The sequence below is a fragment of the Gorilla gorilla genome, chromosome 21 (assembly GCF_029281585.2).
Source record: "Gorilla gorilla gorilla isolate KB3781 chromosome 21, NHGRI_mGorGor1-v2.1_pri, whole genome shotgun sequence".
Taxonomy (NCBI): domain Eukaryota; kingdom Metazoa; phylum Chordata; class Mammalia; order Primates; family Hominidae; genus Gorilla; species Gorilla gorilla.
Genome location: NC_073245.2, coordinates 59,349,917 through 59,376,658, shown reverse-complemented (window position 1 = coordinate 59,376,658; position 26,742 = coordinate 59,349,917). Strand labels below are relative to the sequence as shown.

Below are 26,742 nucleotides of genomic sequence, written 5' to 3'. Positions count from 1 at the left end.
CTCTGTGCTGACTGCTTTCACATAGCTCCATCCTTACAGCCCTAGATGGTAGGGGCTTTTCTTCCACCCATTTAACAGATGAGCAAACTGAGGCTCAGAGGGATGGAGAGACTTGCCCAGGTTAGGAGATGGTGGAGCCGGGACTCAACAGCAGATGGAACTGATTAGAAGGCTTTTGTCCTCAACTTGGGACATGTGTGCAGAATATCCTAAGATACAGCTGCATGTGGCACCTTCTGTGTCCCGGACCATTTTTTTTTTATTCTTTTTTTTTTTTTTTTTTGAGACAGAGTCTCTCTCTTGTCGCCCAGGCTGGAGTACAGTGGGGCGATCTCTGCTCACTGCAGCTTCCGCCTCCTGGGTTCCAGCGATTCTCCTGCCCCAGCCTCCTGGGTAGCTGGGATTACAGGCGCCTGCTACCACACCTGGCTAATTTTTGTATTTTTAGTAAAGACGGGGTTTCACCATGTTGGCCAGGCTGGTCTTGAACTCCTGACCTCAAGTGATCCACCTGCCTCGGCCTCCCAAAGTGTTAGGACTACAGGCGTGAGCCACCGCACCAGGCCAATCCTGGACCATTCTTTAAACCCCACAGATTCTTTCCCCTGGGAGTCTGGAAGTTGCTGATCTAATGCGGATACCTGCTTCAATCCTTGTCCTCTGGAGTCTGTTCTCCACCAGGCAGCCAGAGGCAGCTTCTGAACCAAAGTCACATCATGTTGCTCCAAACCCTCCAGTGGCTTTTGTCACCCTTGGCTGTTACCCAAAGCCTTACAATGGCCCGAAGGCGTCACCCTCATTGCCCACCGCAATTCTTCCTGTTCCCTCTGCTTCTGTCTTGCTGGTTTCCTCCCAGTTTCTGGAGCCCATCAACTCTAATCATGTCTTGGCCTTTGCACAGTGCTTCTCTCTATCTGGAACACTCTTCACCCAGATATCGGCATGGCCTCCTCCTCCACCTCCTTCAGGTCTTTGCTCAAAAGTCAGAAGAGCCTGGGTGCGGTGGCTCACACCTGTAATCCCAGTACTTTGGTACTTTGGGAGGTTGAGGAGGGTGGATCACTTGAGGTCAGGAGTTCGAGACCACCGTGCCCAACAAGGTGAAGCCTTGTCTCTACTAAAAATACAAAAATTAGCTGGACACGGTGGCGTGTGCCTGTAATCTCAACTACTTGGGAGGCTGAGGCAGGAGAATCGCTTGAACCCAGGAGGCAGAGGTTGCAGTGCGACAAGATCGTACCACAGCACCTCCAGCCTGGACAACAGAGTGAGACTGTCTCAAAAAAAAAAAAAAAAGTCAGAGGAGCCTCTCCTGGATATAACAAGTAAAAACCACAAAACAAAAGCCCTGGTGAGAGCCTCCTCCCTGACTCTCTTGGTCTCTCTTCAGAGCACTTTGCTCTGACATTATACTTTGCATTCCATTGTTTATGGTCAGCCTCCTGAACTGGAAGGTCAATGCCTTGTGGGCATGAGTCTTGCTGTGTTTGGTTTGCTGCTGAATCCACAGCATTCCATTAGGGCCTGGCAAATGGTAAGCCCTTCATAAAGCGCTGCTGGACGTGGGAAGGAACTCCCTTACAGGTGGTACTACTACAGGCTCGGAGAACAAAGGCTTCTGGCTTTGCCGGGCCTTGAGCACGCCTCTCCCTGGTCCACACAGCTTCCCTGGGCAGCTGCAGAAGGCTGTGCTTTAGATTTTGACAGGGACTGCCTTGCACCAACAAACAATATGTTTTCACTTGTGTGAATTTTAACTTCATCATCGTATAACGTGGTTTCAATTCTGCTGAGGTGCCCTGGGGCTTCTGGCACTGGGACATTTTCGAAATAAATTTAGAAAATAAAAACAAACTGGTTTCCCTAAGTAGCTCCAGCTGGTAATTAAGATCCTCCTTCCAGAGGTGCAACTTCGACTTCGGGGGCCAGAGAGAAACAGCAGAGTGGGGCAAGACTCTGAAGACATCAGCTTGAAATACACAGAAATCCCACAAAATACCTGGCTTTGAGTCACAGGTTCAACCAAGATCCACAAGGCGCCTATTCCATGCCTGGTGTTGTTACTGCAGTGGAGGTTCAAACTCATCTATCTGCTGGCCGATCTGGCATCTTCACCAGGGTGTCTCAGACATCTCAAACCCCACATACCCCAGACAAGGGGATGGGATCCTCCACTGCATACCAAACACCTCTTCTGTTTTGCCCATCTCAGTGAAGGACAACACATCCTGGTCAGATCAAGCCCAGGAGTCCTTGCCACCTATCTCTCCCCCAACCTCTCTCTCCCCCAACCTCCATATCTAGTCTATCAGCAAGTCCTCTTGGCTTCACCTCACCCTCAAGTCCACGTCTTCCTACCACCTGGATCCAGTCCATTTTCTTCTCTTGCTTGGACTATTGCAGTAGCCTCTTGGCTGGTCTCTCTGCCTCCACATTTCTTTTCTTTTTTACTTTTTTCTTTTTTAAGATGGAGTTTCAATCTGTCGCCCAGGCTGGAATACAGTGGCTTGATCTCGGCTCACTGCAACCTCTGCCTCCTGGGTTCAAGTGATTCTCCTGCCTCAGCTTCCTGAGTAGCTGGGATTACAGGCACCCGCCACCACACCTGGCTAATATTTTTGTATTTTTAGTAGAGACAGGGTTTCATCATGTTGGCCAGGCTGGTCTTGAACTCCTGACCTCAAGTGATCCACCCGCCTTGGCCTCCCAAAGTGCTGGGATTACAGGTGTGAGCCACCATGCCTAGACCACATTTCTCCTCTGACTGCCCATTCTCCACACAGCAGCCAGAGAGGTCTTTTTAACACACAACCCAGACCATGTGGCTTTTCCTTCTTAATACCAGCTTGCCCCAGAGATGTCCAAGGCACTTAGAATGAGCTTCGATTGCTGTAATATCTCCTGCCCCAGGCTCATCTATCCTGGCCACCTCCATACTTTTACTCCTGCACTTCGGCCTCCATGCCTTCTCTCTGATCCCAGGGGCCTTCATGCTTGTTCTCACTCAGGACCTTTGCACTTGCTGTCCCCGCCCCACTGCCCCCGATCTCCATCTGAATGGGTGCTTGTCATCCTTTGGTTCAAGTGTTACTGCCTTAAGAGGCCTTCCCTGGACCGGCCCCCTCAAGAATGCTGCCCCCCAACCCTCCTCCATCCCCATCACTTGTTCTGACATCTGATTATTTTATTTTCTTCATATCCTTTTTATTATCATAAATGGTCTTGTTTATGGATTTGTTTGGTTGTTTACTGCCTGGGCCCTAGAGATTCAGGGTCAATCACACAGAGTGGTCCCTGTTCTCACAGAAGTGGGGGCAATAAACAAGAATGAAAACAACCCTGGACTTTTCAACTACAAGGGCCAATAATTTCCACTTTTGGTTAAAACGAGTTGGGTTTTGATCTTTGCAATCGGCTGAGTCTTTACCGCATTAGGCTCCATAAATACTCACTGAATTCAACGGCCATAGTTTTTGTTTGTTTGTTTGTTTTCTCTCTTGTGTCCTTCGAGCCATAGACGTCATCATGAAGTGAGCCTGAACTTTGCTTTTGAATAGAGACAGTCCCAAGCCTTGAAGCCAATGGTATTTATTCTCCATTGCTCCAAAGCTCTCTTTCTTCCTCAAGTTTCTACCTAGTTCTGCTCTTTGAAACAGATGTTGGGCAAAGAATACCAATTCCATTTTATAGATGTGAAGACTGAGGCCCAGGAGGCTTACATAGATTAGACAAAACGCAAGACTGATTATTTCAGCAAGGATTCCTCTCTCTGGAACTCCAGCCTGCAGACTAGAAAGAAAAATCTGTATGCTTTCCTAATGATAAATATTAGTAGTGCCTTGGGCTAGCCAGGATGGATTTGAAATCCATAACCTTTATATTTCTACTTCAGTTTAGTCCCCCGGGATATTCCAGATTCCAGGAAAAAATATTCCTACTAAGAGAAATAGAATTGTTCTTTTGTATATGTTTTATTTTAGGTTGCCTTTTTCTTTTCTTTTCTTTTTTTTTTTTGGATGGTGTCTTGCTCTGTTGCCAGGCTGGAGTGCAGTGGCGCGATCTCCGCTCACCGCAAGGTCCACCTTCCGGGTTCACGCTACTCTCCTGCCTCAGCCTCCCGGTAGCTGGGACTAAAGGTGCCCGCCACCATGCCCGGCTAATTTTTGTATTTTTAGTAGAGACGGGGTTTCGCCATGTTAGCCAGGATGGTCTCGATCTCCTGATCTTGTGATCCACCCACCTCGGCCTCCCAAAGTGCTGGGATTACAGGCGTGAGCCACCGCGCCCCGGCCGGTTGCCTTTATTTTTCAATCTGTTGAACCAATAAGGTGAACATAATTTACAAAGCCAGAAGATTTCCATACTGATCCTTTTATCAGCCAAAACCCCTTATTCACGTTGGAGAAAGTTGCTTGCTCTTTCATTAGAGGGAAGTAACTCATTGTATTTCCCTCTTTACTTTGGCTACCAGGAGGTGATACACTCTGAACTTGATTGCAATAGTTAGCCTGAGCCTGGATTTTTTTTGTGCAACGTCTTACCCTTATTCATGACATAGCTTTGCTTCCACTTGCCTTTGTGTTACTAGTTCTATTTTAAATATGTTTCCCATTCGAAATCCTTTCTGACATAGGCTGGGTATAAACAAATGAATTCAATTTATTTTTGAAGCTGCTCTCCTGCTTTTTTCCCTATCTCCCTTGGATCTTGCTTATGGGCTCAGGAGCAGATACTTTAAATAAGCATATTCCCTCTGCTCACTCTCACTCTTTCTCTTTATAAAACATGCTTTCAGGGGAATGTAAATTGTTTTTAAAAGCTTCCATCCTGGGCCACTGCTAATTATTACTGACCCAGGAGGATCTGTACTAATTTGCCTTAATAAACTTATTAAATAGCAAATTTCAGGAGGAAGAAACTACATAGCCATTATTGGATTAGTAAAACTGCCAGTGGACACTACCACTGGAACAGAGAAGAGCCCGTTAACTGCACAGGAAAGCTAGGGAGATAATTGAGCTAAGTGTGTTTCCAATAAACCATCACCGGCCACAGTTTTGGGCCTTTTTGGGGGTTGTTAGCAAAAGTTTCAAGCTTCTAAAAGAAAAAGGAAAAAAAAAAAAAAAAAAAAAAGAAAAAGAAAGGAAAGGCAGCATCCTTCTTCCCATAAACTAAATGCAGGTGATTAAACATGGCAAATATTAAATGAAATCAGCAACCACAAACCTCCAGGTCATTGAAGAACAGATGTGTATCTGCAAGGTTGAAGATCATCTCTTCCATCATAAGGCCAATGCGCACGGACGTCGTGGTGTCCTGCGAGGCAGAGAAGGGGAAAATCACATGCGAGCGGAGCCCGAGGAATCTTAGCTACCCTTTTGGTCCCATTCCACTGCTGAAAAGCAGTTTTGGTTTTTCCTCATCTGCTCGGCTCACGCGTGGCCTAAAATGAGTCTCTGTGTGAGGCCGGCGTGATAATCATGTTGTACAGCTTCCGGGATCTCACTTCTAGTTTCCACCATTTCTTTATACCCTTTCCAGTATTTAAATCTCCTGGAAAGTGACCCTGGGATTGCAACAGCGTTCAGCGTCGCAAGGACACTTATCACAGATATGATATGGCTGTAATAAAACAGGGCCTCCTGGCAAATGCATGTTTTCAGGGGTTGCCTCCAACACATTTGTTTTCAGGGAGGTCTGGAAGATTTCAGTATAAACTACTGGGAGAGTTAGGATGTTGAGTCTCTCTTTCCAACAATCTCTCTATGCACACTGCCTTACTCCCTCCTCTTGATATTAAAAAAAATCCCTGTTATCCAACAATAGAGGGTTAATGATAAAAACACACAAACACAAAGGCACTATGGTACGTTCATAGGAGGGAAAACTAGGCAGCCATTATACAAACGAAGTCATTCTGGAGTTACTGATATGAAACTGTCATCAAGAGATACAGTACTAAGTAACAAAAGCAAGCTGCAACACAGTATAACGTATGAATTTGCACACTTGTGCAATGAAAGTGCCTCCTTTCTGTATACATAGTGTGGTAGACTGTACTGCTGTTCACCCATATTTGGGGTCCCTCCCTGAGGTGCTTCTCCCTGCAAAAGGAGGACATGTAGCAGGGGTTGGCAAGCTGCAGCCCCCACGCCATACCTGGCCTGCTGCTTGTTTTTGTATGACTAATGAGTTAAGAATGGTTTTTACATTTTTTAGAAAATCAGTGTATTGTCTACACTGTACTACAAAGTCAGAGGTGAGTAGACTGTGTGTCCCACAAAGCCTAAAATATTTACCATCCAGCCGCTGACACATACCCTCCCTGTCAATTCAGGTTATGACTGATTAATATTGGGAGGACATGAAGAGAACGTTTGCATATGTGTGATGGGGTCAAGGGTGAGAAAAGAGAGCTCAATTCTTCTATTTTGGGAAGCAAGAGATCATACCTACAACTGAAAAAACATACTTCTTGTATGTGCTACAAGAAGGAGCACATACGCATGTTACTTAGAAATTGGATCATGCAACTTGCTTTGGCCAGTGATGTGGGCAAAATTTATGTTTCACTTTTGATCAGAAGTTTTTAGGAGCCAGTGCACACTTCCCCATGCACTCTCTTTTCTCACTTCACAAGGCTGTAAATATTCTGGATATTTATTCTGTTAGCCTGGAAGGCAGCTATGTTCACCAATGCCCATACATATTCTGTTGGCCTGGGTTCCAGAATAAAGATGATGTGGATCAGAGATACAGCTGACCACAATGGACATATATCATAAATGAGAAGTAGATGAGATTTTGGGGATGTTTGTTACTGCAGCATACCCTCACCTATCCTAACCGATACACATGGAAAATATGCAGCACAATGGTTTCCACCCCTGGATGCATATTGTAATGCTCTGAGAAGCCTTTAAAAATCCTGATGCCCAGGCTGCTCTCCAGACCAATAAAATCAGAATTGCTGACAGCAGGGTCCAGGCACCAAGAAGTTTAAAGCTCCCCAGGTGATTTCAATATGCAGTCAAGGTTAAGAACCACTAGTCTAGATTTCAATATGCAGTCAAGGTTAAGAACCACTAGTCTAGAAGGATATAAAACACACTGTTAATAATATTCCTGGCTAATATTCCTGGCTAATATCTATGAAGTGCTTTCTCTGTGCCACTTTATAAGTATTAACTCATTTAATCCCCACAAAACTCTGTAAGGTGAACACTATTATTTTTCCATTGCTATGGTTTGGATGTGGTTTGTTCCTGCCACAACTCGTGTTGAAATTTGATCTCCAATGTGGCAGTGTTGGGAAGTAAGGCCTAGTAGGAGGTGTTTGGGTCATGAATAGATTAATGCCTTCCCATGAGAGTCAGTGAATTCTCAGTCTCTCAGGAATAGATTAGTTTCCAAGAGTGTGAGTTGTTAAAAGAGTTGACTTCCTCTCTCCCCATGTGATCTCTGCACACGTTGACTCCCCTTCCACTTTCCACCATGAGTGGAAGCAGCTTGAGGCCCTCACCAGGTACAGCTACCCAACTTGAACTTGCCGACCCCCAGAATCATAAGTCAAATAAACCCCTTTTCTTTATAAATTATCCAGCCTCAGGTACACTAAGTGTTATAGCAACACTAAGTGGACTAAAACACCCATTTTATAGATGAGAAAATGGAGGCATACAAAGGTTAGGCAACTTGTTCAAGGCCATACAAGCTAACAAATGCTGAGATTGGAACATAGGTAATGTGGTTCTGGAACAACACTGCTTCTGAGGACTCAAAGGGGCTGAGTTGGGAGAGGAGAGACAGGGGCCTTGTCCCCTCGCTCCATACAGTCCTTTTCCTGTTTAAATTTTTCACTGGAGGCTATATTATTTCTATTATAAAAATAAATAATTAAGGACATAAACCCTTCTTGACCCTTAAAAAAAAAGAAAGAAAAAAATGCAGCTGGTGATCTCAGCTTCACACACACAACTGTGAAGAATCAGGCCCAGGAACACAGCCATTAGGCAAAACACTTCATCAAGGCCCCGAGAGCCAAAGCTTAGCACTCTTGGTCCTGGCTGGAAGTCGATGGGGCAGGGTACTCAGTGAAAAATGAAGAGCAAATGAGGAAAACAAACTTCTCAGGGCCTAGGAGGGAATCAGTGTGTGACCTGGGAAAAGGTTTTGCATTACTCATATCCAAAGCATTTCACCTCTGCACAATCACACACTCCTCTTTGACGGAGCAATTCGTGCACCTCATCACTGGTTACCAACCCTCCATGTACTGGACAAGAAGCAAGAAGGAGCTGCCACCCAGACTTGTTTGCTGAAAGGATTTATTCTGAAAGATGTCACCTCCCAGGCCAGCACACAGAGAAGGAAAAGTAATTATTGCATACCAAATGACTTCTCTGTGAAAAGTATTTATATAGTTGTAAGAAGGCAAATACCGCATATTGATAAAGCTCAAGTTATGATTGACTGATACTGGGAAGACATGAAGAGAAAGTTTGCATGTGTGTGTTGGGGTCAAGGGTGAGAAAAGAGAGCTCAATTAGTATATTTTGGGAAGCCAGAGATCATGCCTACAATGGGGGGAAAAAAAGAATCAAGAAGTAGCACCTAAGGATGTTACTTAGAAATTTGGGAGTGAGGCTGGGTGCAGTGGCTCACACCTGTAATCCAGTGCTTTGGGAGGCCGAGGCGGGTAGATCATTTGAGGTCAGGAGTTCGAGACCAGCCTGACCAACATGGAGAAACCCCGTCTCCACTAAAAGTACAAAAATTAGCCGGGTGTGGTGGCGCATGCCTGTAATCCCAGCTATTCAGGAGGCTGAGGCAGGAGAATCACTTGAACCCAGGAGGAGGAGGTTGTGGTGAGCCGAGATTGTGCCACTGCACTCCAGCCTGGGCAACAAGAGCGAAACTCCGTACCAAAAAAATAAAAAAAAATAAAAATAATTTGGAGGTTACATTTTTAAAAGGAGCAGCAAGAGTTGTTGCCCCTGGGCAGGAAAAAAGGGTGGTGGGCAGTCACTGAGGACTGCTGTTTTCCATATATATTCCTTTGTAGAACTATGAATATTAAACTATAGGCATATATTTCTTGGATTAACAATTTAAAAATAACAGGCAACATACTCAGTAATTCCACTTTTCATTATCTATCCTACAGAAAATCTCATACACATGAGCAAGGGGACATATCGAAGATGTTCATTACAGAATTGTTAGTAAATAGCAAAAGATTGGGAAGAATTTAGCTATCACTTCAAAGGAGACTTGAAAAATGAAATGTGGTCTATTCATACAATGGGAAATGAAATTTCAATGGAAGGAAATGCACCAGATCTCCATGTATTAACAGGGACACATCAAAAAATACACTGGAGTGAAAAAAGTTTTCTGATTGCATTATGTACTATGTACTGTATGTTATTACCATTTATTAGAGACACATAAAATGTTACTATATTTTCCATGTGCACTTACATATTTATACATATCTGAAAGGCTGTACACAAAAAGAAAGGCAGTTACTTCTAGAAGGCAGAGACGAAGGAACAGGAATTAAAAGTGATGGTCAAAGTGAACTCTAGTATTATCTAGAATATTCTAGATTTTTTTTTTTTTTTTGAGACAGGGTCTCACTTTGTCACCCAGAGTAGAGTGGCACAATCTTGGCTCACTGTAGCCTCGACCTCCCAGGTTCAAGTGATCCTCCTGCCTCAGCCCCCAAGTAATTGGGACTATAGGTGTGCACCACCACGCCTGGCTAATTTTTTTTTTTTTTTTTTTTTTTGTAGAGACAGGGGTTTCACCATGTTGCCCAGGCTGGTCTCAAACTCCTAAGCTCAAGCGATCCACCCACCTTGGCCTCCCAAAGTGCTAGGATTACAGGCGTGAGCCACCATGCCCAGCCTTCTAGAATTTTTTAAAAGAGAAGGGATTCAAATACTTATCATGTAATTAAACATTTTTCTAAAAATTGAAGACACCCAAATGTTTATATGATGAGCCTTTAGAATCCCCACCTACTCTTGGAGCATTCTTATTATTTCAGATTTTCCTAAAATTGTTTTAAGCTATGTAGGTGGTACCTCTTTTCAAAAAACACGATAAAAACTAGTTGCACAGAGGCAGAAAAGTCTGGAATAGCCCCAGAAAAGCAAGGCTAACTCAGGAGTTAAGTAACACAGTGTTGCCCTGGGTCAGAACACTTTTTATTTTATTTTATTTTATTATTATTATACTTTAAGTTTTAGGGTACATGTGCACAATGTGCAGGTTAGTTACATATGTATACATGTGCCATGCTGGTGTGCTGCACCCATTAACTCGTCATTTAGCATTAGGTATATCTCCTAAAGCTATCCCTCCCCCCTCCCCCCACCCCACAACAGTCCCCAGAGTGTGATGTTCCCCTTCCTGTGTCCATGTGCTCTCATTGTTCAATTCCCACCTATGAGTGAGAATACACGGTGTTTAGTTTTTTGTTCTTGCGATAAGTTTACTGAGAATGATGATTTCCAATTTCATCCATGTCCCTACAAAGGACATGAACTCATCATTTTTTATGGCTGCATAGTTTATCCAAGTAGGAAATGTTTTTCCAGGGTTGCAGAGAGCAAGAAACTAAAAGAAAAAAAAATTTGGTGGGGACTCAGTATTAATTTATGTGAAATACATCTGGAGTGAGGACAAGACAAAAGCCATCAGTTTCATCCTGGGCTGCCTGCTGAATGCAGCCCTACTATACACCATAAATATTCCATCCTGGTGTCTTGACTTTAGTCACAGAGGACAGCTTAGAGGCAACCCTCTGTCTGACCCAGAACTTCTCCCAGTCAAATAAAGCCTAAAATAGACAGCTTTCACACCATGCTCTTTCGGGCCACTGACCCCTTCAAGTCCAGCCTGATCCCTCTAAGACCTAACATTGCAGTGAGGATTAAATCAGACAGCATGTGTGGAAGCACCTAGCCCAGGCCTGGGCTGCAGCAGGCACTCCACGAGCATTGGTTATTGTCAAAATCCCCCAGTCCCCTTCCTTGAGCCTTTAAGCAAAGAATTGTTTCTGCAAACCCAGCAGGAAGATCCCACATCAGTTGGTACAAAAGTTTTTAACATGCCACTTACATGAAACCCATTTTCTGAAGCATTACATATTCTTTGGATTAAAAAACAAAAAACAACAGGGGTTAATTTCCTAAACAAGCAACAGCATAAGTGGATTACTTTAAAAAAAATCAATTTAAACCAGAATGAACTGAGAGGAGGTAGTTTTTCCAAAACAGGCTTCAATGTGTAACTCATCCTGGGAAGGACCATGCTGGGGGCTAAGGGGTGGGGGTGGATGGAATGTCATCTTTGTTTGACTAGAGAACTTGTAGGTGGTTCTCTTGCAGCGAATGTACAGATCAGACAAAGACGCTGTAGATTTTCTTAGCGTGCCCTAATGTTCTACAGATTTCTCCGGGTTCAGTTTTTATGATGGTGTGGTGGGCTCTGCATACTTGTGTGGGAGGCTGGTGAAGAGGTTTCGAGTTGGAACTGCCCTTCAGGAGAGAGGCTATGGACCTGGATGGCAGCTCAGTAACATAACTATTATGCATTCTTGATGAAGTTTTTTTTTTTTTTTTGAGACAGGGTGTCCCCTGTCACCCAGGCTGGGGTGCAGTGGTGTGACCATAGCTCAATGCAGCCTTGAACTCCTGGACTCAAACAGTCCTCCTGCCTCAGCCTCCCAAGTAGCTAGGACTAGAGACGTGTGCTAGCACACCTGGTTTATATTTTATTTTGTGTAGACAGGGTCTTGCTATGTGGCCCAGGGTAATCTCAAACTCCTTGGTTCAAGTGATCCTCTTGCCTCAGCCTCCCAAAGTGCTGGAATTACAGGCAAAGTTCTCTGAATTACAGGAGGGTGGTGGGGCCTTTCACCACGTAGGTGGCCCAAAGATCTGCCTCATGGATCACTATCTAGGGATGTATGGTTGTATTTCTTGGATGAAAGGGAGAGGATAAGAGTATAAAAAAATCTTTCTTAAAATAAGATTAATCTGATGTAAAGCAAACATGAATGAGGAAAATGGTATGTTGGTTCTCGGAAGTTTCAAAATGTGAATGCCAAAGTTATTCATAGTTAATTAAGACTAAACAGTTGTTTTCTATCAAGTGTCTCCACCACCCTCAAATTTATCAGCTCTCCAATTTATGCCGTATTGTAAGTCTACTTCCCAGTCCACATAGATTAGGAAGTAACTGTTCTCATTTCAAAATAACACATATAGATTTTTACCAAAAAATTGTTTTAATGAATCAGAACTCTATCCATTAAAGACTTTTTTTCCTGGATTTTCCAAGTTTTCTGTTTCTTTCTTTTCTTTTCTTTTTTGAGACAGGTCTACCTATGTCACCCAGGCTGGAGTGCAGTGGCATGACCATAGCTCACTGCAGCCTTGATCTTCTTGATCCTCACACCTCAGCCTCCTGAGTAGCTAGGATTATAGGCTTGCACCACCATACCTAGCTAATTAATTAATTAATTAGTTTTTGTTTTTTCGTAGAGACAGGGTCTCCTTATGTTGCCCAGGCTGGTATTGAATTCTTGGCCTCAAGTGATCCTCCTGCCTCAGCCTCCCAAAGTGCTGAGATTACAGATTTTGCAAGCTTTCTGTTTTAAGCATGCAGCACTTTTGTAATAGATGACTCTAAAATGTGTTCAATTCAAAGAAGTGAGATTTACATACTAATTAGCTGTACAACCCTTTGAACAAAAGGAAGGCATGCCAATTTCATCCTGAAACTGGTTTATGTGACTGTGGGATTTTGAGTTCCTTCATAATTCAAATATGAGTTCCTTCATAACTTAACTCCTGGCTGAATAATAATAATAATAATTAATAATAATGTTGATAATGATAATGGCCAATCTCTAGTGAGTGCTTTGTTGTACAGGCGAAGAAGGTGGGCTCTAAGCCAGACTACCTCTGATCAAGGCCAGTTCCACTTCTTACAAGTTACTTAACTTCAGTGTGTCTCAGTTTCTCATCTGTAAAATGGGCTTATGTACCTGATAAGATTGTTGCAAAGATTAAATACGCTTTTGTAAAAGTGCAGGTTATAATCCTTTTAGTGAAAGTTTAATGAACAGCATTAAAAAAAAGACTGGAAGAAATATAATAGAATCCAGGAGTCAGCAAACTATGGGACTATGGCCTGTTGTCTGTTTTTTTTTTTTTTTTAATATGGAGTCTCGCTCTGTCGCCCAGGCTGGAGTACAGTGGCGTGATCTCGGCTCACTGCAAGCTCCACCTCCTGGGTTCACGCCATTCTTGTGCCTCAGCCTCCCAAGTAGCTGGGACTACAGGTGCCCGCCACCACGCCTGGCTAATTTTTTGTATTTTTAGTAGAGACGGGGTTTCACCATGTTAGCCAGGATGGTCTTGATCTCCTGACCTCATGATCCGCCCGCCTCAGCCTCCCAAAGTGCTGGGATTACAGGCGTGAGCCACTGCACCTGGCCTGTTGTCTGTTTTTGTAAATAAAGTTTTGTTGGAACCTAGCAGTGCCCATTTGATCACTTAATGTTTATTTATGGCTGTGTTCATGGTACAATGGCATAGTTGAGTAGTCACCACAGGACCTAGCTGAAATCCTAAAATATTTATTATCCCTTTATAGGAAAAGTTTGTTAATTCCTAGAATAGACAACGAACTATCAGAATCTATCATACACAGCAATGGTGAACACCTATTTCAGTTGGGGTATGTGTGTGTTTGTGGTGTGTGTGTTTGTGTGTGTGTATGTGGTGGGTTATAGTGTAAAATGTATTTCTTACTGTGACCATGTAAAAAAAATTAAAAAAAATAAATTAATGACTGTTTAAGTGCTTAAAACCATGCCTGGAACATAGCAAGGTCTGAATAAATGTTAGCTTAATAATAGCTACTGTTGATATTGCTATTACTGTTACTATTATTACTGTGTAGCTTGTTCAATGTCGCTGAGCTTGTAAGGGGCAGTGTCGGCACTGAACTCAGGTCTAATCTGACTCCAGACTCCATAATCCTCTGGTTAGGCCTCCACCCCTGTCATGGCTTTTTTGCTCCGAGGGAGCGTCTGCCTTCCATGGCTCAGCTGCATGACTGGGCAGAAGGGATGTGCTGTCCCCTCTGTGGAATCTCCAAGTGCACCAGACATCTACGTTATCTGGTGGTCTTTACTTGGGAAGAGCCATTTAGTTGATTTCATTTGGGGTCTGCTATAAAGATTTAGAGGCTGGCTGTGCAGGAAGGGGTTAACTCAGCAGGCCTGGGTTGCTCAAACCCTGCACATTCCTTAAGAAATGTCTGTCTTCAGGGCTGGCCCTTGGCCAGTTCCTGGTGTGTGAGCTCCAAGCCCTTGGGCCACACCATGCACTTCCGCTTGATGAGATAGTTTAGGCTAAGAATGTAGTTTATGGTGAATGCCTATTTTTGCTCTGGGGTGCTGGTGTCTGAGTGGCTGAGGTCAGTTACTTACGTGTCGCATGCCTACGTCACTGACCCCCAATAAGACCCTGGACATCAAGGCTCAAGTGGGCTTCCCTAGTTGGCAACACTTGGCATGTGTTGGCACACATTGTTGCTGGGAGAATTAGGTGGAGTGTCCGTGCTCCCCTGGGAGAGGACTCCCGGAAGATTGTGCCTGGTCTTTCCTGGATTTCACCCCATGTGCCTTTTCCCTTTGCTGATTTTAATCTGTGTCCTTTTACTGTAATAACTGTAACTGTGAGTCTAACAGCTTCTCTGAGCCTTGTGAGTTCTAGTCAATCATTGAGGCTGAAGGTGGTCTTGGGGATTTCCAACACAGTGTCTTTATTAGACACCTTCAAAAAACAACCGGTTAGCAAAGGAGGCAGCATGCTATTGTGGAGATACCCAATCTCTCTGAGAATGAGCAGTCACATCCGTAAATTAGCAGTTAATAATTTTTAGTAAAAATAACACCCATTATGGGTCTTTCAGGGTGATCTCATAACCCATCCCTGGCTAGAATCATAGTGATTGATTCAAGGATGATTATGAGCCAATGGGCATTGGCCTGAGGACTTTAGCTATGACTCCTGGGAGAGGCACCTTTTTTTCCTGGGGTGGCTGAGCTGGTAGAACTAGGCTCAAGAATGCCGGCAGCCATCTCTGTCACCCTACAGGCAGAGCCTTCCTGACAGTGCACACAGATTCATATGAAAATATTTAGGGACCTGGATCCCACCTTGCTTTAGGTCTACGTTTGGACATCTTGGTGACACGAACAAAGAAATTCTCCTTTTTGGCCTAAGCTGATGTGCACTGAATTTCTGTCGCTTATAATCAAAAGATTCTTAACTCAGCATGCAACGTGCCAATTCCAAGCAAAAACGGGTGTTTGCAGCATAGACAAGGCCTGCTGAGCAAGCCCAGGTATTTCTTTACATCTTAGCAATGGTCGAGCTTTGCCAGGAAGCACTTTGGAAAGACTGTCTTCTCTTCTGATGGCACCTCTTGCTACCCCCACCCCAAGGTGATTTAAGCCAAGTCCATGGAAGGGCCTGGGTTATTATCTAGTCTGAAAAGAGTAACCTCTCCCTTATACAAGCATTGCCTAATGGGGAAAGGGACTCACCCAAATGGCCACCACAAATTGCCTCCATCATTCACAAGGTATCCATGAATGTGGCCATAGACAAGAATCTCCATGAAGCAAAGTGGTTGAGAGCATCACCCATGGAGTTGGCAGGACCCAGGTTCAAATCCTGGGGCTGCCATTCCCCAGGTACATCACCTTGAAGGAGATGTTCACTCTCCCTGGGCCTCAGTTTCTTCAGCTGAACATAAGCAGTGAGTCCTTTCCAGGGCTCCTGAGGATTTGTGTGTGGTGTGTCTTGCAAAACACCTGGTGCCTAGGTATTACTAACAAAAAGCAGCAGCATTCAGAAGCTTCCAACAGAAGACTTCTCCCGCTGAGAAATTCCCATGCGATAGTTTAACCTGTTATTTTCCAAACTAGGGCCATTCTTGGAACACCTTTGCAAGTTCTGCCAAGCTACAGAGTAGCTGTGTTATTATTAACTTAATATTTTCCTTTAATTTGGCTACTCCCTCCTTTTAAAACACCTCGCTGGGGGCGTGGTGGCTCACGCTCATAATCTAGTGCTTTGGGAGGCTGAGGCAGGAGGATCGCTTGAGCCCAGGAACTGAAGACCAGCCTGGACAACATAGTAAGACTTCATCTCTACAAAAAATTGAAAAATTAGCTGGGCGTGGTGGTGTGTGCCTGCAGTCCTAGCAGGAGGATTGCTCAAGCCTGGGAGGTTGAGGTGACAGTGAACTATGATTGCGCTACTGCACTCCAGCCTGGGCAACAGAGTGAGACCCTGTTTCAAAGACAAAAACAAAATCTAAGTGCATTTTAGTTTAGAAAGAAACTTGTTATCATGATCATAAATAGAAAACCTGGTGTAGTCACCATAAATGGAAAGTCACCATGAATATAAACACATGTAATATAGTTTCCTGTGGCTGCCATAACACATTAGCACAAACTTAGTGGCTTTAAACAATGTACACTTATGCTCTAATAGTTCTAGAGATGAGAGGTGTCTGCAGGGCTGCGTTCCTTTGAAGGCTTCAGAGGAGAAGACTGTTTCCTTGCTTGTGTTAGCTGCTAGAGACCACCTGCATTCCTGGGCTCGTGGCCCCTTCCTCATGTCACTCCAATATCTTGCTTCTGGCCTCACATCTCCTACCGCCCACTTTGACCACCCTCCCTTTTATAAAAACCCTTGTGATTACATTAGGGACACATAATCACAGCTGCAAAGTCCCTTTGGCCATAGAAGGTTAACAGCCACAGATTCTGGGGACTAGGATGCGGACATCTTTGGGGTGGCATTTGTCTGCCCACCACAGCATGCAATTATAAAATTGCCAAATGCGGTTATTTTGAGTATATCATCCATGAATCTGTTTTAGGGCAGTGGTTCTCGGCAGGTGTGGCACCTCCGCCTAGACAGTGGTTTGGAAATTTGTGGGGGAAGCATTTTGTTCGTTGTAATAGTTGAGAGGGATAGTGGTATTTGGGGGTGCCAAGGATATTAATGTCTTCAAATGCACTGTAGGAAGTTGTACAGAAAGAAAAATTGTCCCACAACCCATGTGACTTTCATATCTCCTGATGAACACTCATGTTGTGAAAAACCTGTTTCTAATGATCTGAGCCTAGAATCTAACTCCTTTATAGAAGTAAACATAGAGTATTTTTGATTTTTTTTTTTTCTTGAGATGGAGTTTCGCTCTTGTAGCCCATGCTGGAGTGCAATGGCGCGATCTCGGCTCACTGCAATCTCCGCCTCGCGGGCTCAAGTGATTCTCCTGCCTCAGCCCCCTGAGTAGCCGGCATTACAGGCACCCGCCACTACACCGGCTAATTCTTGTATTTCTAGTAGAGATGGGGTTTCACCATGTTGGCCAGGCTGGTCTTGAACTCCTGACCTCAGGTGATCTGCCTACCTTGGCCTCCCAAAGTGTTGGGATTATAGGCGTGAGCCACCGCGCCCGGGCTTTGCATGGTTTTGATAAATACTGAATATACTTGTTTGTATCCCATGGTCCATCCCATCTCTGTTCTTCCATTTTCCTTTACTTCTAGTAGAGAATGGCCCCAGATCTTCCTAGTTCTCTGAAATGCAACCTTTTAAATGAGAAGTGGGTGGTAGTATCAGACTCCTTTGTCATGTCTTCTATTGCGGTCATGTCTGAGCATTTACATACTGAAATACATATTTTTAGAAAATAAACCTTCTTTTATTTCTTTCCGTTAAGTTACAGTTAGGATACTACATTCATTTTTTTAAAGTAGTGAGTGGTCAGCTATATTATTTGGGGTTTTCATTTTGGGATCATAAAAGGGGTATTTTAAGAGATTTATTTCAAGGTTGAAATCTGCTTTAGGAAAAACTGGCAGCTAAGGCAGTGACTCAGACCCTGATGCTAGCCATCCTCATTTGATCTGATCCGTGGTGGGGGTTGGAGGGGGACATGCATGTGACTGGGGTGGGGGGCACAACTGCTCCCCTGACCTGAGGGCTCTAGCACTTCACCTGGTCCTTATACCCCAATTGCCTGATTTCTTCCAGGTTTTCCAAGGAGCAAGGGATTAAGAGATAGTTCCCCAAAATAATAATTCTTATCAGAGCTTTGCTGGTTGGATGGTCTACTATGCACCTGCTCCTGCACTCAGCACTTTATTTGCATGTTGTCATTTATCTTATTTCCAAGGCACCTTCAGTCCATCACCAAGAGAGGGGGGCGGTGAGGGAGGAAGACAAGGAGCCCCTCTGTGTGCTGGGCCACTATAGAGGCAGCTAGCCTCCCTTATCCCCCATGTCTGTTGTCCACACAGCAGCCAGAGTGCTCTTTTTAAAACAACAATCAGAGCTGTGCTTTTCACTTAAAACCCACTGGCTTCCCCTGGCCCTCTGAGTAAAGCCACCGTCTTCCAGTGGCCTCATGTGCTCTAGTAACCACCTACTCTTCCACTCTGCCTTGAATCTGCCAAACTTGCTCCTGCCTCAGGGCCTTTGCACATGCTGTTCCTCAGCCTGAAATCCCCTCTTCCCAGGCTCTTTCAGGGCTGGATCCTTTGTAACATTCCATTCCCACTTTCAATGCCAGAAAGGTCTTCTCTGACCATTCCCTATGAAATAAACTAACATGCTCCTCCCCACTCACTCCACATCCCATTACTCTGTTGCAGTTTTAAACAGCATTTATCATTGACTGAAATGCTCTTATTTATTTATTTATAATTTTTTGTGCTTCTCCTCTAAGTAGGAGGCAAACTCCATGGGAGCTATTACTGTGTCCCTCATACCTAGATCACAGCTTGAATAGCAGATGCTTGGTTAATTTATTTTCTTTTTTTGAGACAAGAGTCTGGCTGTGTTACCCAGGCTGGAGTGCAGTGGCATGATCTTGGCTCACTGCAACCTCCGCCTCCTGGGTTCAAGTATTCTCCTGCCTCAGCCTCCTGAGTAGCTGGGACTATGGGCACACACCACCATGCTCGGCTAATTTTTGTATTTTTTAATGAAGACAGGGTTTCACCATGTTGGCCAGGCTTGTCTCAAACTTCTGGCCTCAAGTGATCCACCCACCTCGGCCTCCCAAAATGCTGGGATTATGGGCATGAGCCACCGTGCCTGGCCATTTTTTAATTTTAAATGAATATATGAATATGTGTGAACTTTGTGTACATTATCCCATTTCCTCCTCAAAATATCTTTTCCCTGTTTTACAGATAAATCAAAACTCAGACTGATGAAGTGACTTGTCCAAGGTCATGCTGCCAATAAGTGGCAGAGCTGGGATTCAAATCTAGGACTGTCTAACTCAAGAATCTGAAATCTTAACCATTTTACTCATAAATATATCTTCATGGGAACTAATAACATAAAATGAAATGATTTATTAGGAAAAAAAAGCTTAGGGCAGATAACCACCAGATTTTTTTTTTTTTCGTAAATGCCTGATTTGTAACTGTTGATGTCTACTTTTAATGAAATAAACAATGTGTTTAATGACAATTACACTTCCAAAGTGAGGAGAAATGGCAGGCAGCTGCCACCTAAAAATCAGCCCTGATTCTTTTCTCAGGTCTCAGGCTGGCTTTCCTCTCTGATAACTGCAATGCTGGTCTTTGGAGGGGACAAAAGGAGAGCCCACAGGGTGGGAAACCGTCTCCCCTTATTGCTGTGGAGTATGTGTGTCTTTAATTTCCTGGACTTGATATGAAAAGGCAAAGCTAACTGGAAAATCCCTTCCTTGTCAGCTGCCATTTGCTGCCTGCCAAAGGCCGGGAATGGCTCTGCGGGAACTAGACACCTTGGCCGCGATTGGGAATCAGCTCATTTTAGCTGCCCCCGAAGGGCTCAGAACCATCTCTCTCTGCTCCCAGCCTTTCCCCTCACTTACTTGTAGCCCACGTCTTTTTAGGATGTCACCCTAGGAGTCAAAAACAGGTGTGTTTGTGAAAAGATTAACTTTAGGGCCTTTTTAGATCCATTAATCTTATCAAATGCAACATATCCAAAGATAATTTTCAGAAAACAGCAACACTCTCTGAATAATGTCTTGGTCTGTCAGCAACGCCAGCTGTCTGTTTTGCTCTTGTCAAGGGTCTTGCAGGTGGGATGCCACGGTCAGTCCTTCCAGATAGAAACACAAAGCCTACGGCCCTTGCTCCAAGATGCTTGAATTCTGCCATCTTAAGCATTGGACTCAACCCAGTCCCAGGATTAAGCCCTCCAGGACTGTCTGCTTATCTTTCCAGCTTCAGACACAGCTCTGAGCCCTTGGGGAGGAGAGTCTTGGGAGCCCCAAAGAGGCATCAGAGATCTCTGAACACATCCCCCAGCCCAAGGAGGCACAGAGGGTGAAATTAGTTAATCTGCTTTGTGCTCTTCATACATATTTTCTTTTCTTTTTTGTTATCTTGGCTCACTGTAACCTCTGCTTCCCGGGTTCAAGTGATTCTCCTGCCTCAGCCTCCTGAGTAGCTGGGATTACAGGTGTGTGCCACTACAGCTGGCTAATTTTGGTATTTTTAGTAGAGATGGGATTTCACCATGTTGGCCAGGCTGGTCTCGAACTCCTGACCTCAGGTGATCCTCTCGCCTCGGCCTTCCAAAGTGCTGGGATTACAAGCATGAGCCACCGAGCTTGGCCACATAAGCATTTTCTTAAGGAAACTTGCATAATAAGTAGAGGTAGATGTTTGGGAATTTGGGGACTGCCTTCAAATATTCTTCTACTAACAATTTCATCCGTAACTAACTGTTCAGTTGAGAACAGTTAGTGGCACTTTAGATGTGTTTCTGAAGAATTTCTGGTGGCCTGGTTAACAAATTCACTAAGTTAATTAATTTTTTTTTAATAAGAGATTCAGCCTAATTTTGAGGGGGTGGGGTGGGGACTGATGGGTGCATTAATATTGCTTTTGTGTGTTTACAAATTGCTTCTAGAGTGAGCATTTGAGCATTCGACAAGAATGAAAAGTCTGAGTAATTATATAAGAATGAAACATTTGAGGATTCTACAAATCAGGGTTTTTCCGCTTTGGCACTGTTGGCATTTTGGGCCAGATAATTCCACGTTGTAGTTCCATCCTGTGGGTTGTAGGAATTTGAGCAGCATCCGTGGCCTCTACCCACTACATTCAGTAGCACGCCTACCCAGTTGTGACAATCAAAAATGTCTCCAGACGTCACCAAATGTCCTCTGAGGGACAAGATCACCCCTAGTTGAGAATCACTTCTCTAAATGATTTTTAAAATAATGAAAAAGCTTGGTCCTTAGTGTTAGTAAATTAACTTTGGAATTACAGACTGGGCAATGAAACTAACTTTCTAACTTGTTAATGAAACCAGCTTTCTAACTAAGAGATGAACTAAATGAAAAAAAACAAACCTAAGTCTCTCCCCGCCAGCTGAGTGGGAGGTGCCACTTTCTTGTCTCAAGGGGCAGCTCCGCCCAGTAGTTAGGACTGACTCCTGCAGCCAGACAGCTGGCTACAATCTGCGCTCTGCCCTTATTGCTAGAAGGTACGTGACTTGGGACAGGCCACTTAACCTCACGAAAACCCACGGCATCTACCTCCCTGAGACAGGTTAGGGAGGTGATGGGTGGAAAGCACTTGGGATGCATGGGCGGCTTGCGGCAAGCACTACTAGCGGGCTAGTCATCCTTGTTCACAGAATCGCTTCTCCGGGGCCTGGTTGGTCACACCTAGCATTTGCACTGGGCTGCCCCTTTCTCAGGTGCCACGCGAAGGGAAGGTCGGGGGAGGCGTTTGGCCTCGCACTTTGCAATCCCAGGCCCTTTCCTTTCTTAACACTCAGACTGCATTTGGGCTGGGCTTGTGTCTCCTTGGGGGCCTTGTCTGGGCTTGCAGACTGTTGCTGCAAAGTGCAGACCTGCCCGTCTGCAGACCTGCCCTCTCTGGAGATGTCTCAAAAATACAGGCAGCTTGCTGCCTGCCTTCGCCTCACTTTTCTTCTGTGTCAATTACCCTGACGTCCTGAACTTCAGGACATATGTGCTTCAGCACCTATCCTGGAATGGAGATCTCCTCCCCTCTCTCTTTTAAAGAAAAAAAAAACACACAAACACACAAAACCCATCAAAACCATCACACTATCCAAGCCAACTGGGTCTTTAAAAAATCACCGCCAAGGAGCTGTTTACAAGTTGAACAAATAATTACTCTGTCACAAGGAAGAAAAGTATTAATTAAAGCTGTTCATTAAACCAGCTCCCTATTCTGTGGGGTTTATCTCTTGGAAGTGTCAGCCAGAGGTCAGGAATGGATTAACACACAACAGAGAGCTTTGCCAGTTAAATCTCCTCCTTGCGGTTAGCTTTTAATAATAAAGTTGTCATTAAAAGAAAGAATTTAATGGTTTTAATTGGGTTTAATTACTTGGAAACTTTTGGAAGGCAGATCAGCTTGTTTAAAAAACTTTTTTTTAGAGGAAGACAAGAAAATGATGCTGATAAAGAAAAAATAAGTTGATTCACATGTTTAAACAGTAAAGTTAAAAAAAAACTTGGCTTCTTCGACAGTTTTGTGGGAGAACACCAAAAATAGAAAAGATAATGGGTCTATTTGTACTAACAAGAACTTAACTGGCCAGGCAGGTGGCTCACACCTGTAATCCCAGCACTTTGGGAGGCCGAGGCGGGCGGATCACGAGGTCAGGAGATCAAGACCATCCTGGCTAATACAGTGAAACCCCATCTCTACTAAAAATACAAAAAAAATTAGCCGGGCGTGGTGGCAGGTGCCTGTAGTCCCAGCTACTCGGGAGGCTAAGGCAGGAGAATGGCGTGAACCCGGGAGGTGGAGCTTGCAGTGAGCCGAGATAGCGCCACTGCACTCCAGCCTGGGCAACAGAGCAAGACTCTGTCTCAAAGAAAAAAAAAAAAAAAAGAACTTAACCAAAAGACTGTAGGATACATTCCATCATCGCTGAATCACAAGAGTCAAACTCACGACAAATGATGAAATCATGGTCAAATTTAAGAGAACAAAGAAAGATGTTGAAACCGGTTCCTCTTTTGGGGTTTTGTGCAACTATTCAGCCTCTTATTTTTTTTTATCTTTGAAGAATGTTCTTTCAACTGGACATGTCTAGCAGCTTTTAAAGTATTTTTCTAGGATACAAATTTAAAGGCAAAAATAACAAATAAATAGATAAAATGGATTGTGGATATGGAGTAGAGTGACCAACTCTCCTGATTTGCCTGGGATTGAGGGGTTTCCTGGGTCTTGGGACTTCCAGTGCTACAAGTGGGAAAGTCACAGACAAACCTGGATGAGATGATCACCCTAACAGGAGTCACTGCCCAGGACTGAGGGGCATGTGGTGACATGGGAGATGGGTTTGTTTATGGAAGGTCATTCCAAGGACTCAGAACAGGGCTTGATGCCCAGCAAGTGCCTGCTGCTTCCATCAGTATTGACAACATCCCCATCAACACCACATGCTTTCTGCTTATTAGTAGTAGTAGTCACACTTCAGCACACTTCCTCAGATAGAACATCTTACACAACCAGCAATGTGCTTCTAAAGATGCAGCTCTTTAAAAGATACTATATGTATAGCACACCCTTGACATAAGTGACTCCATCTTAGAAAAAGACTCCATCTTACATTTTAAAAGTCATCAAGTCAACAAGAGTCCAGATGTCTACCTAATCAATAGAGACAACACCCAACCAGATAAGGGTGTAACCCTTTACCACCAGTCCTCACCAGAGGACTCACGGGTCATAAAATAAGCAGGACCTCACCAGCTTGACATCTTAACACATTCTGTCTCACTGTCACTTGTCATCAGCACCCAGAATTTGAAGCTGAAGCCTCTGCCCAAATAAAGGACTCTTGGAAGATACTGGCAACTGCCCGGATCAGGACTCTCTCCTTGTACATGTCACTCTCCTTGGACTGGTTCATTAGGCCCCCACTCCCCTCCTTTTTTTTTTTTTTGAGATGGAATCTCACTCTGTCACCCAGGCTGGAGTGCACTTGGCACACTGCAACCTCTGCCTCTTGGGTTCAAGTGATTCTCCTGCCTCAGTCTCCCAAGTAGCTGGGATTACAGGTGTGTGCCACCAGGTCTGTCTGATTTTTGTATTTTTAGTAGAGACGGGGGTTTCACCATGTTGGCCAGGCTGGTCTTGAACTCTTGACCTCAAGTGATCTGCCTGCCTCGGCCTCCCAAAGTGCTGGGATTACAGGCGTGAGCCACCGCACCCAGCCCGTTAGTCCCTTTTCAGATCCCCTTTATTCTTGATGCCTAATGTTGCTGTTTGGCATGAAATTCTAATCTATAACATTTATATATCAATTAAGTATACTATTATGTATGGTTTGCAATATTGACTGACTTGTGGAGTGGTTTCAGCCTTTTGTGCTCATGGCCCTGACTACCAAGTGAAAGGGTAATATTAAGGAGAATTGCCTCCTTGGGAACTCCAGACAGGTCATTCTCTTGTCTTCCTCTAGCTAGTGGCTTTCATAACTGAAATAGCATCAATGAAAGCCTGACCTTGTGGAAAGACATAAACGTGCGTGGACCTGGTTATATCTGACCTTGCCCCACTCACGACAATATTTTAATAATAATATATAGTTTCAAGTAGCTAGAAGGAGGATATTAAACATTCCCAACACAAAGAAATGAGAAATGTTTGTGATGGTGGATATGTTAATTACCCTGATCTGATCATTATACTTTATTTGCATCAAAACATCACCATGTACCCCATGAATGTGTACAATTATTATCTGTCAATTAAAAAAATTAAAAAAGACAGTGTCATTTGCTTATCTACAAAAACTCTTTACTACATAGGAGGTACAGCTCCAAATACTCGACACGTATTAACTCATGTAATCCTCCCCCAGTGACCCTATAAGGTGAGTATTATTGTTATTACATCCATGCTACAGAGGTGAAAACTGAGGCACAGGAAGGCAAAGTGACTTGTCTGAGGTCACATGGCTAGCAAGTGGAGCTGTCTTTGGATTTGAGTAGTCTGGCTCTTGAGACCAGGGGTGGTGAACTTTTTCTATAAAGGTTTGGAAAGCATATATTTTAGGCTCTGTGGCCCATATGGTTTCCATCATAACTATTCAACTCTGCTGCGGTAGCACAAAAGCAGACATAGACAAGATGTAAACGAATGGGTGTGACTATGTTACAATAAAACTTTATTTAAAAAAACAAGCTGGGGGAGTGGGGAGGGAGCAGATTTGGCCCATAGGATGGATGTAGTTTGCTGACCTCTGCTCTTGACCACTTTGCAATGCTGTCTCCTTGCTCTCAGATATTGAAAGTCCCTTGCCTCAAGGAGCTTATATTCTAATGGCAGAGAAGGGCTATAAAAAACTAAGAAACACGCCTGTAATCCCAGCACTTTGGGAGGCCGAGATAGGTGGATCACGAGGTCAGGAGATCGAGACCACCCTGGCTAACACGGTGAAACCCCGTCTCTACTAAAAAATACAAAAAAAAAAAAATTAGCCGGGTGCGGTGGCGGGTGCCTGTAGTCCCAGCTACTTGGGAGGCTGAGGCAGGAGAATGGCATGAACCCAGGAGGCAGAGCTTGCAGTGAGCTGAGATCGTGCCACTGCACTCCAGCCTGGGCGACAGAGCAAGACTCTGTCTCAAAAAAACAAACAAACAAACAAAAAAACTAAGAAACATTTCATTTCAGAGAGTGACAAATGTTATGAAGAAAATGAAACATGATGACATTAATGTTAGGGAGATGATAGGGAATGAGGGGACTGTGGCAAACTGAACACCTGAGCCATTTATAGGGGGTGGTTTCTGGGCAGCTGCAGCCAAGTGATGCCATTTGGGATTGTGGGTGCAGCATGCCCAGATCTTCTGATTTTTCAAAAGAAACCAGAAAGCTGGATTTGTATGTGAAATATCCCGATTTTAAATGGTGGCAACAAATTTTAAAAAGTAATAAAAAGGATATGTTTAAGGGCCAGGTGTGGCCTGCAGATGCCCTCAGTGTGATGTCTGGCCGAGGAAGGAGCTGGGGTTGGAGGGCAAGTTTGAGGGCTGGGCCAGGGAACTTGGGGCCTTGGTCAGCTCAGTTGGGTTTAGAGTGGCCTTTGGAGTTCTGGGTCTGATCCCTTCTCTGCCACTTCCCAGCGTGGTAGTCTTGGGCAGAGCTTGTGTCCTTCTGGGTTGAATGGGGATTACTATGTTTAGCTTGCAGGTTCGTGTTGAAGACCAAGGAGATGACCCATGCAAAGGATCTGACCCAGTGCTATGCATGGGGAGAGAGATTTATTTTATTTTTAATTGTAGAGACAGGATCTATGTTGTCCAGGGTGGTCTCAAACTCCTGGGCTCGAGTGATCCTCCTGCCTACTGCAGGTTTCTGATTATGGATTATATGCTACAAACTGAAAGTCATCATAAAAGTAGATACTTCAATTTTGTTTTTTAGCTGTACACATACAAATTTGACAATGAATGAAATGAATCAATTCCTTGAAGACCATAAACTACCCAAACTCACTCAAGATGAAATAACTACCCCTACGAAAACACTGAATTCTGGCGGGGCACGGTGGCTCATGCGTGTAATTCCAGCACTTTGGGAGGCCAAGGTGGGTGGATCACTTGAGGTCAGGAGTTTGA

At 44.2% G+C, this 26,742-nt stretch overlaps 1 protein-coding gene across 2 annotated transcripts in view; it reads right to left on the bottom strand.

Moving 5' to 3' along the window:
- EYA2 (EYA transcriptional coactivator and phosphatase 2) overlaps positions 1 to 26,742 on the bottom strand; it is a 295,458-nt gene that overhangs the window by 40,792 nt on the left and 227,924 nt on the right. For both annotated transcript variants that reach the window (XM_019017574.4, XM_055373121.2), the window contains one exon: positions 5,227 to 5,316. In XM_019017574.4, the coding sequence (XP_018873119.3) occupies positions 5,227 to 5,316 (90 nt within the window). The remainder of the gene's footprint in view (positions 1 to 5,226; positions 5,317 to 26,742) is intronic.